Here is a 14064-nt window from a genome sequence, read left to right on the forward strand (position 1 = left end):
AAAACAGCCTGGAGACATAGGACATCTAAAAGTTTGCTGAATCACAAATTGAACATGATGAAACAAAGTCATCCTGTTGCAAGAAAAAAAAAACAAACTGAGACCATTCTGAACTGTACAAGCAGGTAGAGCAATTTATTAATTAGTACTTGGCATTGGCAAGGTGCCAATGGAGCCAGAGGGTGAGGCAGCAGGGGTTTCTTAGCTGAAAGAAAACTAGGAGCAGAGACGTAACTCTTTAAAAACATAAAATACTTGCAAAATGTAAGGGAAGAAACCTATCTTCTGTGTCCATTGCCAGCAGGAATAGAAGTGATAGGTTTATACCAGGGTATGGCTAAGTCAAGTTAGAGTAGGGTATACCTTTGAACAGTAAAGAGCAGTGAGGCACTGAACTAGAACATTAGAGGAAATGTTAGGAATCTGTCACTGGAAATCTTTGAGAACAGGTTAGGCAAACATCTGTCAGGAATAACATAGATACAGCAGACATGACTGACACTAAAGGAATAAGCTCATCTCTTGAACTCCATTCCTGTTCTGTGTTTATTGGAACCTCTGAAAAAAAAAAAAAAATCTTTGCTAAGACTTCCTGACGGTTTTCTAAGTTATAGCTGTGAGGATCATCTGTGTTTTGAATCAATCCATGGAAAACACTGTTTGCTGGAGGTTCACAAAAGGCATCAGTGGTGGCACTGGCTGCCACCTCTGTACCTACAGTCTCACAAGGAATCCCATTTACAGTAGTGTATCTCCAAATCTCCTCAGAATTAGGTTTCATATGACCTCTGTGTTATGGGAACTATTTTTGCATTTGATCTCTAAGGGAAAAAAAAGACAAATAGGATAGTGGGGAATGGATGCCATTCCAATTCCAATAACAAAAAAGAAAAATCTTGTGTGGCATATTGTGGTACAATAGAAGACTTGTTTTATTTACCAGATGAACAGACAACATGAATAATGATCTGTTCATCAGTAAAACAGGAAAAAATAGCAAAAGAAAAACTTCTTTCAAAGTGTTTACTGACTTAGCAGTCTAACAGCCTTATCTCCCTTCCTCAGCCGTGTTCTGAATCAGCAGTAATGAAATTTTCCAGCAATCCCTACATGAAAGCGAGAGGAAGGGGTGATTAGGGATTTCTGGTCCGTGACCTCGCCCTGGAGTGGGACAGTCAACGCATTGGCTCTGACATTCTTTCTATGAAGCAGTGCAGTGACAGCTGAAGTTGCTTTCCAGAAGTCATCTCATCATCTGACAGCATCCAACACCTTGGCTTTCCTTAGCATAGGAGACAAATCACTTTGAATTTCCTAATTTTCTGAGTTTTCCAAGCTGGTGGCAATGGCAACTTATTTTGGAGTTACCTCAGCAGTGGTTTTCATCTGGGTTATGACATTCCTGGCTCAAAATTACTTTGTAACAGGTATGTAAAGTTCCACTTTTTAAAGTCTTTAAAACAGTAGCTGGATTTACAAACCAAAATGTGGGGAAGGAGAGTGTGTAAATGTGTTTCTGGCAGAGGAAACCACAGGGCTTTGAGAATACAGTGCAACAAAACCTGGCATATAGGGAAACTTTCATTGTTGGTGTAATTCAATTGCTGAAAATGCTGAAGCCTTTTTATCTAAATGCCACAGAACTGCTTATTTTAAAGATCTGGTATCACATGTAGGATTAAGCTCAGATCTATTGAAATGTAACTTTATTTTGTATTATTTTAAATACCAGAGCAAACAATTTTGTACAATCCTCAGAGAGCAAAACATGAGACCAGTTCTCTTTCAAATTCCATTATCAACTTGACACAATCCATCCTAATTGCAGCAGCTGCTGAGATATCTGGAGATACTCAATGTATATCAGAAGCCTCCAGATGCTTCACTGTAATTCTCAAGGAGCTAATGCTTTTTCTATTTATGTTAAAGAACATATACAGTTTTTGCAGACAATTGGTTTTCTCATCTACTGAAAGAGTTCTGGACTGAGTAAGTTATGTGCTCAAGTCCTGTTGAAATTCCACAGGATTGGAGTACCTAACAACTGTAGTGTCCTCCAGCAAAATCAACACTGTACAATTTTCACTGGGGAAATGGAGAGCTTGCAGCTGTTTGGATGCCCCTTAGCTCCCCTCCAAGGGAGTACCCTCCCTTGGGATACCTTCTCCTGTACCCTTGTAGCTCCAAGGGCTCCAGTTAAGCTCAGGGCTGATCTCCAGCTGTGTCTTGAAGCTGTTTTGTGGCATGTCCTGTCCCCTCCTGTAGTGATCTGCTGACTGGGCTTCACACAGGGACTCTGGATTTAGGCTGTAGGTAGCCTTGTCCCCAGGGTGGACTTCAGGCATATGTAGAACCATCTCCTGCTGTTCCCAAGTGGACTTTCTGGATGTCTGACTCGTTGTCTTGCTCTCTCTGGGGCTGCCAGTGAAACCTGCCGCTGTCACCACCGTGGTGCTGTTCAGGTGCTGTGGGACTGTGCCCTGGTTGGTGAGGGCACTGCCCTGCCTGTCACCCTCTGCTCCTGGCCCCTTTCCCTGTGGAACAGCCTCATTCTTGCTGCTCTCTGACACCAGCAGCCAAAGGAAACTCTAATAAATCAGAGTGAAGTTTAGCACCAGGCAAAGAAAAAAACAACCACTCTGCAAAAAAAGCAAAAAGGGAATAACACACAACAAGGCCAATACCCATAGCTTACAAAAACGGAACAATTTTCTTCCTGTTCTATGGCAATTCTGTCTTGCTGTGAGATTCTTCTGTCTAGGTCTTCCCACTTATTTCAGTAAACCAAATTTTTAACCCAAGACCAAAATACTGAGCAGAATGTGCCAGTACTAGATTACCTAAATAGAGCAGAGCTTAAAGCACAGCTGTGTGCAGCTTGTGGACCAAGAGGGATAATGTGCTTCCGAAGGACTAGTCTGTCTCCTGTACAAACTCAGTCATCTTTAGAACAGAGTTCAGAGGTGATTTAAGGAGTGATGACAAGACTTGAAGAGGCTACTGTTCTCTTTCTGGATTCCTTCCTCACACTGTGAAATTCCTAACTTTTACAAAATGTATATTTTACATCACTGTTTTGTTTCAAAAGGCTTAGCAGATTTTAAGATGCAACTTTTGACCATATCCTAGAGTCACTTTTCTTATAATTTACAAGTTAATTTTCTGGTACTGAATTTCTATATTATGCTGTGTATCTACCATGAAATACACACGTGAAAATATTTTTCCTGGAATTGAATGACTAAAGACTGTAGCAGTTCACAAGTACCTAGGTAATTTCTAAGACTTCATTAAATTCCTTTCATTCAGCTGCTCAGCTTTATTTGAAATTTGTGAAGTTGGTCATTGAGAAGCTTTCTTTCTCAATATTACGATTTTTTAAAGTTTTATTGGCTCAAATCTGAAGATAGGGAAATACTAGACTAAATAAGGTAGACTTGATATCTTTGATAACTGCACACAGACCTTCACTGATGTGCCAGTTTGGACAAATTTGGAGGAAAATATCCTCTGATAGAAGGCAGGTTACAAGCAGCCCTCCCCCACCAGGTTCGGGGAAAAATGAATTTTCCTCCAAACACACAGAAAAAGGATAATAATGCTAAATAATAAAACCTCTCTCTGTGGAGAGAAAAACCTGGGAAAATTTCAGAGTCCTTCCGTAGGTAGCCTCTCCCTTCCTTCTCGGAGCTGGGACAGGGTGGGCACTCCTCCAGGACCAAGGCCTCGGCGGAAAGTCCTCCCGATGTATTCTGATGTTGAAACTGTCCAGCAGAGAAGAAGGGAAAAAAATGAAGTCCCAGGAAAACAAAAGTTCAACTCTCTGTCTCCCTCTGGAGAAAAAGAAAGCCGAAAGCTGGCTGGAAAGCATGCAGTGCCTCCCCCCGCTCCTCTCTCTCGCCACAGCAGAATGCAGAGAGGTTTTATCTGTGTCCTTGAAAACAAACTAAACTGCTTTGAAAGTTTTGCTGGGTTTTTTTCTCTCCCCCCTCTCAGGCTCAGTTTAAAGGCATAGAAAGGCACAAAATTAATTTCTGGACATAGGGCAGCGATACGGGATACACATCATAAAGTCACCCCAAGACAACTGAGCAACAGGGCTCCTCTGCATCCTCCTTCAATGTGTTTGGGCTTGACTTATGTTCAGGTCAGGGCTGGATGCAGCCACAGTTTGTCTGTGGGGACTGCTCAGGTATTCAGTGGCTTTCCCTCTCTGCTGAGATAAATCCACCTGATTCAATGATCACTCTACTAAAAAGTCCAATTAAACTAAATGTGAGGACGGCAGAGATGGATCATTTTCCAAAAGCCATTTCCAGCCCTACCACATCCAGTGGGAGCAGGAGCTAAAAGCCTACCTGTTTTTTTACTGCTCCACACAAGCTTAATCACCTTTTATCCCCTTCTCATCACATGAGTAGCTTGGCTGCCAGTTCTATCTTTTCATTCATAAAATTCAGTTTAATTTGTCTTGTTATCCATAGGGTGGATTTGGCAGCATCACTTCATCCTCCCTTGAGAGTTTGTGGATTGTCTGTATTCTGAAGCATAGATTTTATGAAGTGTTCATTAGTGTACACACCTACTGAACACAGTCTGACAAACATATTGAGCAAGGTAGTTAGATAACCACCTGTGGCTGGTGGTTATCTGACCTGTCTGCCATGAAATGCTGAAATGTTTCATTTAACAGGGCAATTACTGTATATAACCCAAAAAGAAAAAATCCTTTTTTCCAGTAAATGCTCCTAGTAAAATATGGAGGCAAAACAGTAATATCCTTTCTCCTTATTCAAATCCTGAATTTTGTCCTATGCCCTTAACACAGCTGAGAAAGAAGAGCAGGTGTAACCTGAGCTATGCACTTGCTGGTGCAGGTGTCATAAAGAGTGTGCCAGCTGTGGCTGTCTAAAAAGCTGGATGAACTGCATGGAAAAGTATCATAAATTCACCTGGCCTATCTCCTCTTTTCCTGCTCCCTGCCAAACACAGTAAATGGAACACTTGACAGTAGCTGGGGGAGGGAAGCATCATGCCAAGCTAGGGAAAAAAAAAAGAAAAAAGAGTTTAGGAGGAATAAGGAACATCAGGAATTATAAAATCTTTATTTTTTCTTATCAATACATTAATTCAATGAAAAATTATGTCAATTACCTTTGATATTATATATCTTACCATCTTGATAAGAAGGGTGTAATGACAGAATCAATGCCTTGGTGCATCTGCTAGCATTAATTTATTTTAAAAAAGAAAAGAAAGGAAAAAGGCTGTATATAAATTTAGTCTAATGACAGTCAAACCTCTTGAAATTCCAGACTATAGTGTTAAAAAAATATGTTCTATTTTTAAAATGTCTTCTATGCTAGAAATTAGTTTTCTACTATCCTCAAGCTAGAAACTTTAAAAAATTTTCAATTCAGTTGAATGTGATCTTAAATCCTTCATGAGGAAAAAATGCTAATATTCAAATATTAACCTTGACTATTTTATGGCTTGATTACAGGTTCCATTCATCCATCTTGCAGGATCAAGGGTATAGGAATTTATCTTGATCAGAAAGCTAATTTCTCAGAAGCAAGTAATGGATGTAATCAGCTCAGTCTACAGCTGGCAAGTAAACAGCAAGTTGAAGAGGCTCTGAAGCATGGCTTTGAAACATGCAAGTATGTGCCACCAGTTAGTGGCCCACCACCTTTAGTGAGCAGCCTCACACACAGCTGAGGCTGGTGATAAATCTCATACTAAAAGCATTGATGCTTTTTTTGTAGCTTCGGATGGGTGAAAGAGGGATTCGTTGTTATTCCTCGGATAACATCCAACCAGAAATGTGGTCGGGGAAAAACTGGAATAGTGCAATGGAATGCTGGCAAGGAGAAAACATTTAATCTCTACTGCTTCAATTCCTCAGGTATGCAAGCATGACAACTACATTTTGTGTGTGTTTTGCTTTATATAGGTTTTTTTAAATCCTCATGAAAAAATCATAACGAGTGAGTTCCTATAATTTGTTGACCCTTTCCCCCCAGTCTAAACATTGTCAAGCTGTTCTTAGCTCAGAAGCTTCCAAGAAATACAAAAGGTGAATTCAGTAAATCCCAGTTAATGATTTGGTGCTGCCATGAAAGCTCTCGAGGAAGAGTTGCTTTTACCATTCTGTAATGTTGACACAACACTCTTAATATGTTTTGATTATTTGGGCATGATAATTTAAAAGAGAGTGAATTGAATCTTTAACCAGGGTGTCTGTGTGCAGTGTGTCTGTTCTCCCAAAAAGGCCAAGAGTGGGGTACTTTGGGAAAACTGGATTTTTTTTTTTTTTTTTTTTAGAAAGGGAAATGTGCCCATTAAGCTAAATTAAATTATAAACCAGAACTGCCAAGAGACCATAAAACTAATTAGATCCCAATCTATAATGAGTAAAATCCAACAGCCCTCTTTAATATGCATCATCCTAGGTGTGAAAAGACCTGTCCTTCCCCTCATTGACTATTTGCAGATTGAAGATCCAACAGTGGAACTTGGGCCTTGATATAAGTTAGATCTCTATACAGTTTCTTAATGGCTTCTGTGGTATTAACTAAAAAAAGTAACTAGAGATGTTGTGTCCCATATCTATGGTTATTACATAACAGATATCCCAATAATTAGACCAAATAAAGGATCATTTCATTATTTATAATCAGTCCGTAGGCTTTGCCCAATGAGTTTTAGACAACAAGAGTGAGAGAATATGTACAAAACCATGAAGGTTTTCAGGAAAGTCGTATGAACAAGGGTTGGAAAAAGCAGGAGAAAGATGGAGATGCAAGGTATGCCCATGCAAAGATGTAAGGACCTGAGACCCTGCCTGGTGACTGTGAAGATTGGAGGTTCCAAAGAGACTGAGGATAAAGCTGTAGGGAGAAGGCCTGTGCAACATGGTGTTTCACTGCATGAAATTTGTGTTATTCTGCATCAAAAGTGTTGGGTAGATTGGGTAATGCTAAAGAGGCAGCAAATAATTCCAAATTACTTGCTTTGTTTTGCTTTAATTAAAAGAAAATAACTACATGCATACTGTTAGAGTATGTGAATAAAGTTAAGCTTGCTCAATGGGGTTAGAAAACCATTTAAAAATGTGTATTTCACATTGGGATGATTCTGCATTCCTTTATCTTAATTTCCAAACTGTTGCCTGCTCTAGGCATTTCTTACCCAAAATATTTGTCAGAAGCTCGTTTTGTCAATTTTCTTGTGCCAAAAACATTGCCAAAACCTCTTGAAAACCATAGTGGAAAAAGTGTTAAGCCCTTGCCCTTTGGCATTTCATTCTGTAAAGGTGACTGCGTCATCAGACTTCCCGTGGGGATTCAATTGGAGAACAGCACACACATCATTTGCCAGTTATTTATGTTGTAACCTGGTTGTTACTTTAGTGAAATTTTTATAGCTTTACAGAATATAGAATTTCACTAGCAAAGTAGAATTTCCATATTTTCACAGGAGCCTGATTCAGAACTCAGCTTTTCCAATTCACTATAAAAGTTCACTTGCACCAACATTTTTATGCAGACAACATTCACTTCTATTAAATGACTTAATTTCTGAAAATTACTTATTTTTCTTCAAACCTGAAGTTTGTTACTTCCTATCCCCTCCTCCCCACTTAGAATAAAATCTCTTTATTATCTCACACTGGTGCCTGATTTATTTGAAACTTACAGGCTACGTTTTTTTTACAGGAAATCAAATTAATTTTCAAAGTATCAAGAATACAAGCTTGTATTTTGAACATACACACAATACCATGGAAATATTTTTGAACATTGAATCTGCAGTTAAGCCTTCTGCTCTGTGGGAGGTTATACTGTTGGGTTTTATATGCAGTATTACTCTAACTAGTTTTCATGAGGAGTGGAGTCATTGGTATGGAATCATAAAATAAGTGCCACACTTGCTCAAAGGAGTTTGTAACTATGTGAGTAATGATAAAATCTGTGTAATCTAGGTTGCAACCACGTGTTTGAAATGGGGATGCCTGGTTTGGGCAAAGCTTTTCTGAACAAAAAAAAAAAAAAAAAAATTCCAGATGGGAAAGACTGAGGAACAATTTCAATAAATGTGTGTGCAGTAAGCATCCAACACAACTTTTATGTATTTCTTTTCTCTGCTGCAGATGTCCAGATTAATTCATGTCAACCAGACCCAACTACAACCACATTTCTTTCATCGAGTGCATCAAGGGACCTAACTGCATATTCAGCCCCTGATTTGGCTGAGAACATCACAGCAGTGACAGTGACTGAGTCAGAAAAATTCCTGAGAAACAGATTTCGTGTCATATGCGTGACTGAAACAATCTTACCGACAGAGGGGCCTACCACACAAATGCCAGAGGAGCACTCACCCACTGACTCTCCCAAACACACTCCCCATCTGGCCTTTAAGAATGATGCTGTTGTTTTTGGAGGTAAGGGCCTTGTGTGGCAGTCATTTAATGAAAAGAGCTAATTATGTAGGTGTCAGGAGTCAAACTGTTCACTGCTATTTGTGTTTGCTGCTCCACCATCCATTTTGATACAGCTGAACCTGGAGGCAGAATAGGAATGATACAGTTTTGCAAAACAAAGCTTATAAAGCAGAGGATTTTAAAATAGTTTTGAAGTAGAACTAAGATCTGATTTTATCCTTTTTTGATCATATTTTAATATGAAATGATAGAAGTTCATTCTGGTTAATGTGATTTGGGGTAAATACATTTCTGAAAAAGTCTTGGCAAACACTCTGTTCTCAGTGTAATGGAAAACTCACCAGGTTCATAAAACCAAAAGAAGCCAAGAAAGTTTTAAGGAGACTTGTTCTCGAGATATGAGGTGTGAGTAAGCAACCCTAACACACTGCAGTGGAGAAACAGACTAAGTATGAGGAAAATCATTCTAACTAAGGATAATTAACCACAAGAATGTGTTCTCTAGGCAGGTTGCAAAAACCCTCCAATCCAATATTTGTCAGGGATGGCCTAAATACCAGTTTTAGTCTATCCTGAAAGAAATGAGCAGGAGTAACTCAGCTTTTGATGTTCCTAAAACTTCTTCAGTTGATGTGGATGTATTCTGACACTAGACTGGTTTTAGAAGAATCCAGATTTATGCTCATGAGCCTTTAGAAAGTCAGCATTAAGTACATAAATAAAAACTCTGTGCTTATATCACTTTTATCTCCAGGTATCCCCACTGCACTTCTTGTACTGGCAATCATCTTCTTCATTATTTCAGTTGTTCTAGCAGTCTGCTATATCAAAAGGTAAATTGCTATTATTTTTTTCTCTCTTGGAATGAGTTCACTCCTAGAGTACAATCACCGAATATTTAAAATATATACTAAAAAGCAGAGAAGTAATGATGACGACATAATAGTGTTGCACAAATTAAAAAAATCTTAAACCCAGTTTTTATGCAGATAAGTTTGTTGTTGTTGTTGCCACTCCCTGCTTTAGAAAAGGAACAAAAAAAAATATTGCCTATTTTTAATTGGTCAATCATGCCTAGTGTGAAACATTTCCAAGTGTGTCAAAATAGCAACACTGAAATTTGCATCTGTTCATACATAAACCTGTTTATGCAATTTTATCCTTTTTTTTTTCTATGTCAGACTCAAGGTGAAAGTTTTTATTATTGGACTGTGATCTTGCTCAGAAAAAAATAGTTGTTGAACTCATTTGTCAAAAGTAAGGACCTTGAATACAGTGCATCATTAAATGCTACTAAAAAGTGTGCATTTTTCATATCCTAGCACAGACAGCTTTATCATTGTGTACCACAAATCCTAAATATGCATTGTTTGTTTTTTTAAAAAATACCCAAAAATTTCTTTAGAAAGCACACTGCTTGAAAAAGCACAATGATCTAGCATGTCACTATCCTCTGTGAGACTTCTGCTTGAGTATGGTAGAGTAAGTAAATTCTAGCTGTTTGAATGATAGAACCAAACTATGTCAGTATTTCTGCTTTACTATCCTTTTTTCTTTTTAAAGGTACAAGAAAACCTTACCATTTTTAAACAAGAATCAGCAAAAAGAAACAGTTGTAACTACTGCTCTCAAAGAGACAAAATCAAATGACCAGACACCTGAGAAGGAAACACAGAATAATGGAAATAAGGTAGAAGAGTGTAAAACTAAGCCTGAGGCCACAGTAAAATGTCTAGAAGCAGAAGTTTAAAGGGAAGAATGTACAGTTGTTGATGGAAGTATAAAATGAAGCACTCAGAACTTAGCAATGCTTTTAAACATAAGTGATTGTAAATACTCATATTTTCTCTATCTTTAACATATGAGAGTTGTTTTTTAATAATTACATCTCTGGCAACAAGTATTCTTGCAGAAGAACATGCTATCTTATTTACTTGAAATAAATTTTACAAATCCATATTACAGCTCATTTTTCATCTTTAATAAAGAAGCAATTAGGAATATGCTATTAATGACGTGCACTACATTAACTATTTGCTTGGAATTCAGATCAATATATAATGAAAAGGTTTTTATATCTGGCTGGAGGATGTCTGATAGCCTAATGCCTAAAATGAAATGCTGACACTGTAGTTCTTCCTCATGTAGATTAGCTTATTTCCATTCAGTAGTTGCATGCTGTTTTTAAAAATATCTCTTTACAAACAGAAAAACCAGTTCTGTTTACAAGGGAGTGAAAACTCAAAGACCCACTGTCATTCAAATGCCCGGGGAAGGGTACAAAGATGCTGATGTTTATACAGAGATATATATATATATATATATATATTTACAGCAATGAATAACTTTCTTAGATACCTTCATTACATCATAATTTACTGCTTTATTTATTAAAACCATTATCATTCTTCCACATCACATACTTGACAGAGGGGGGAAAAAACAAACCTTGAACTGTATCTCAACACTTACATTGGAGATCTTTTGTGTGTCTTTAAGTGTGGCTTTCATAATAAAGGTCTCAGGTGGCATGGGATGTCTACAGTACTCCCTAAAAAATAAACCACAGTGGATGTGTTTGTCTGGACAATGTATTCTCATGAAAACTATCTCACGGTAAAAAGAACTCATATAACCTTAATGTTGCAGAAGAAATTAGTTGTTATAAAAGAACAACACTAGCAGTTTATCAACTATTTTCCTCAATACAGAATTTAGATAACTTACCTTTATGTGTGAAGGAGGCTGTTACGCCAAAGGAAGATTTTTTTCCTTCATCAAGCAGCTTGAAAAACATAGTCTTAAATAATAATAATAATAATTTTTAAAATAGCAATAGAACTGCTCACCTATATTAAGTTTTCAACAGTGTAGGATATTGGGTTATGAACTTTGCTATTTTTCATTCAGATAAATTTTAAAATGCCCAATGGTTATATATCCCAGTAGATAGTGAGTTACAGTGCATTGCTAACAGCATACTTAGAGATGCCCTTGGTTGTTTTTCGTTTTTGTGGCGGTTTTTGTTTGTTAGGGATTTTTGTGGTTTGGTTTTGGTTTTGGTTTGGGGGTTTTTTGATAGTTCAGAAATATTTTATGGCTCCAAGTGATTCAGTACCGCTCTAAAAACTGCTCATTTCAGATGTCCATTAGCAGAATATTAGCAGAAAAACATGCAACAGAGGACAGCACTAGACACAGCCCTCCCACCCAGTTAAGCAACTCCTGTCCTTGCAAAACACCACAGTAACACCTTGTATCTCTCCTGGCATCCAGAATGGAAGTGCTCTGTGAGGAGTAGACAGCACAAGTAAGGCCATCAGGAGGGGCCACAGCCACCAGTCATGAAGGTGCCAGAATAGCAAATGGGCTTGACACAGGCAAAGGTAGAGGATTCCAGGTAGTTTGGGATTTTTCTTTTTATCTCACTTCTGCCTCTCTTTTCCATGTTTTAGAGATTAGAAATTACCTGTTTCTCTATTCTTTTCCCTACAGCCAAGAGATAATTACAATGTTGCTTCTGTTTTAGAGCTAAATAAGGGCTTTTTACCCCCTGAAGCATTTACTTACTAAAAAATCTATCCTATCTGTTTTAATAAGGTATTGCCTGAAATTGCCTTAATTTGCCTCTAAGTGTCTTATTTTATCATGTACCTTAAAAACTTAGCTTTCATCCCAGCTTTCCCACTGATACCTGACCAATGCAGATGGTTTGATCTGCCCTCCATTCCTCTACACAGTTTATGCCAACACCACAAGGGTGGAAGGAGCTGTTACACTGGTCTGTATGGAATAAAGGCAGCTCAAAGTACTAATCAACAAGTACTGTATTTGATATTGTCTCTATGTAGTGAGCACAACTCAGTCACATTGGAATTGGAAAGTACAAAACATTCCTGCTCATTGTTTAATGGAATTGCAAGGGATGCACTACTACAATGCAAACAGGAAACATTTATTTAAGTATCTAGAGCAAGAGAGTCAAACACCAAACCCTTAACTAGAGGTAGCAGAAACTTAAGAGAAATTCTTCATTATGTTTCTGAATTTTCTCAAGTGTTGTGGTTTTTGTTTTTTTTAATGAGACCACCTCAACAGCTCTGAAGGTCCTTGATGTGCTGGAGCTGCTCAAGTACCTTGGACAAATAACTCATCCCAACAAGCAGGAGAGCACAGTCTGTACTCGTCACTTGATGGTAACACCACTCAGATTCCCACACTGAGGCTACAGATGTTTGCTGACCTTAGGCAAAAGGGGTGCTTGGCCTGCAGGAAATACAACAAGGTTTCCAGTCCAGCCCAATCCCTGTCTGGAATACAGGGATGCCTTTGTCGTGGGAAGTACGCGTGTCCAGGTGTGAACAGAAGCAGGCAGGAAGGGGAAGTACTACTCCTTTTCTCCTCTTTAAATTAAGAAAAAAAAAAAAGCAGAATTAAATATTGCAGCATCAGGATATGGATGACCCAGAGGATGTCCTAGGATATCTGTTTCTCAATGACTTGTTGTCCTTTATGGGTGTTGGGGTTTTTTTGTGAAAAGGTCAGTGAGCATTGACCTTTGCCACTCACATCCACCGCCCACATCCTCCCTGCAGACCAGGATTTGCACAGCAGCTGTGGCCTGGGATGATCCCACTGAGCCAGGCACTCAGATTCCATAAAGCATCATTTAGATCACTATTTAATAGATCTCATAGGAAAGAGTGAAGGCACTGGTAACCCTGAACAGTGCAGCACTGAGTGTGCATCTGCTGAGGGTGCAGCAGGGTGAAAAGTGACCCTGTTTTCATCAGTCCAGCTATTACAGAGTGTTTTCTTAAAAAAACCAACTCTATACAGCACTTCTGCTGCCTGCCAGAATGGATAATAGTGTGGCCCACAGGACCAGAGCAGTGATTGTCTCCATGTACTGGGCACTGGTGAGGCCACACCTTGAGTGCTGTGTCCAGTTCTGGGACCCTTAGAAAGGACACTGAGGTGCTGGAGCGAGTCCAGAGAAGGGCAATGGAACTGGGGAAGGGTCGGGAGCACAAGTCCGATGAGGGAGCTGAGGGTGTTTAGCCTGGAGAAAAGGAGGCTCAGGGATGACCTTATTACTCTCTACAACTGCCTGAAAGGGGACTGTAGCCAGGTCTCTTCTCCCAGGAAAGCAGCGATAGGATGAGAGGATATATACTGTGCCAGGGGAGGCTCAGGTTGGACATTAGCAGAAATTTCTTCACAAGAAGGGTGATCAGACATCGACACAGGCTTTCCAGGGAGGTGGTGGAGTCTCCGTCCCTGGAGGTGTTTAAGGAACGCCTGGACGTGGCACTCAGTGCCATGGTCTGGTTGACACAGTGGTATTCGGTCATAGGCTGGACTCGACGATCTCAAAAGCTCTTTTCCAACCTAATTGATTCTGTGATTCTATGGATGTTCTGGCGGGGCCCACTGCAGGACGAGGAGGGCTGCGAGCGGCCCGCCAGAGCCGCCTCGGCTCCCGCTCCCAGCGCCGCTCCCGGCCCGGCGTCCGCCGTGTCCCGGCAACGGCGCGAGCCGCGCGCTTGCGTCACCCCCCGCGCGCCGCCACCGGGCGCGCGCTTGCGCGGCGCGGGGGAGAGGCCGGGGCGCTG

The 14064-nt window shown here is 39.6% G+C and overlaps 1 protein-coding gene across 1 annotated transcript; it reads left to right on the plus strand.

Annotated features, from left to right (window-relative positions):
• Positions 1 to 1033: 1033 nt before the first annotated feature.
• LYVE1 (lymphatic vessel endothelial hyaluronan receptor 1) lies at positions 1034 to 11012 on the plus strand. Its single transcript, XM_042038505.1, has 6 exons — positions 1034 to 1427; positions 5504 to 5663; positions 5769 to 5908; positions 8156 to 8449; positions 9204 to 9282; positions 10013 to 11012. Exons 1-6 carry the CDS (start codon positions 1346 to 1348, stop codon positions 10197 to 10199), a joined length of 942 nt encoding a protein of 313 aa, XP_041894439.1. The 5' UTR covers positions 1034 to 1345; the 3' UTR covers positions 10200 to 11012.
• The last annotated feature ends 3052 nt before the right edge of the window (positions 11013 to 14064 follow it).

The sequence above is a fragment of the Corvus kubaryi genome, unplaced genomic scaffold (assembly GCF_017639235.1).
Source record: "Corvus kubaryi isolate FWS band 111438036 unplaced genomic scaffold, C.kubaryi_AGA036_p1.0 37392, whole genome shotgun sequence".
NCBI classification, from domain to species: domain Eukaryota; kingdom Metazoa; phylum Chordata; class Aves; order Passeriformes; family Corvidae; genus Corvus; species Corvus kubaryi.

Bases quoted from the DNA above. Each gene is read 5' to 3' on its own strand.
- LYVE1 (XM_042038505.1), top strand. From the start codon at position 1,346: ATGGCAACTTATTTTGGAGTTACCTCAGCAGTGGTTTTCATCTGGGTT. The intron at 5,909-8,155 runs GTATGCAAGCAT...TCTCTGCTGCAG, and splicing joins CTACTGCTTCAATTCCTCAG to ATGTCCAGATTAATTCATGT. The intron at 9,283-10,012 runs GTAAATTGCTAT...TTCTTTTTAAAG, and splicing joins GCAGTCTGCTATATCAAAAG to GTACAAGAAAACCTTACCAT.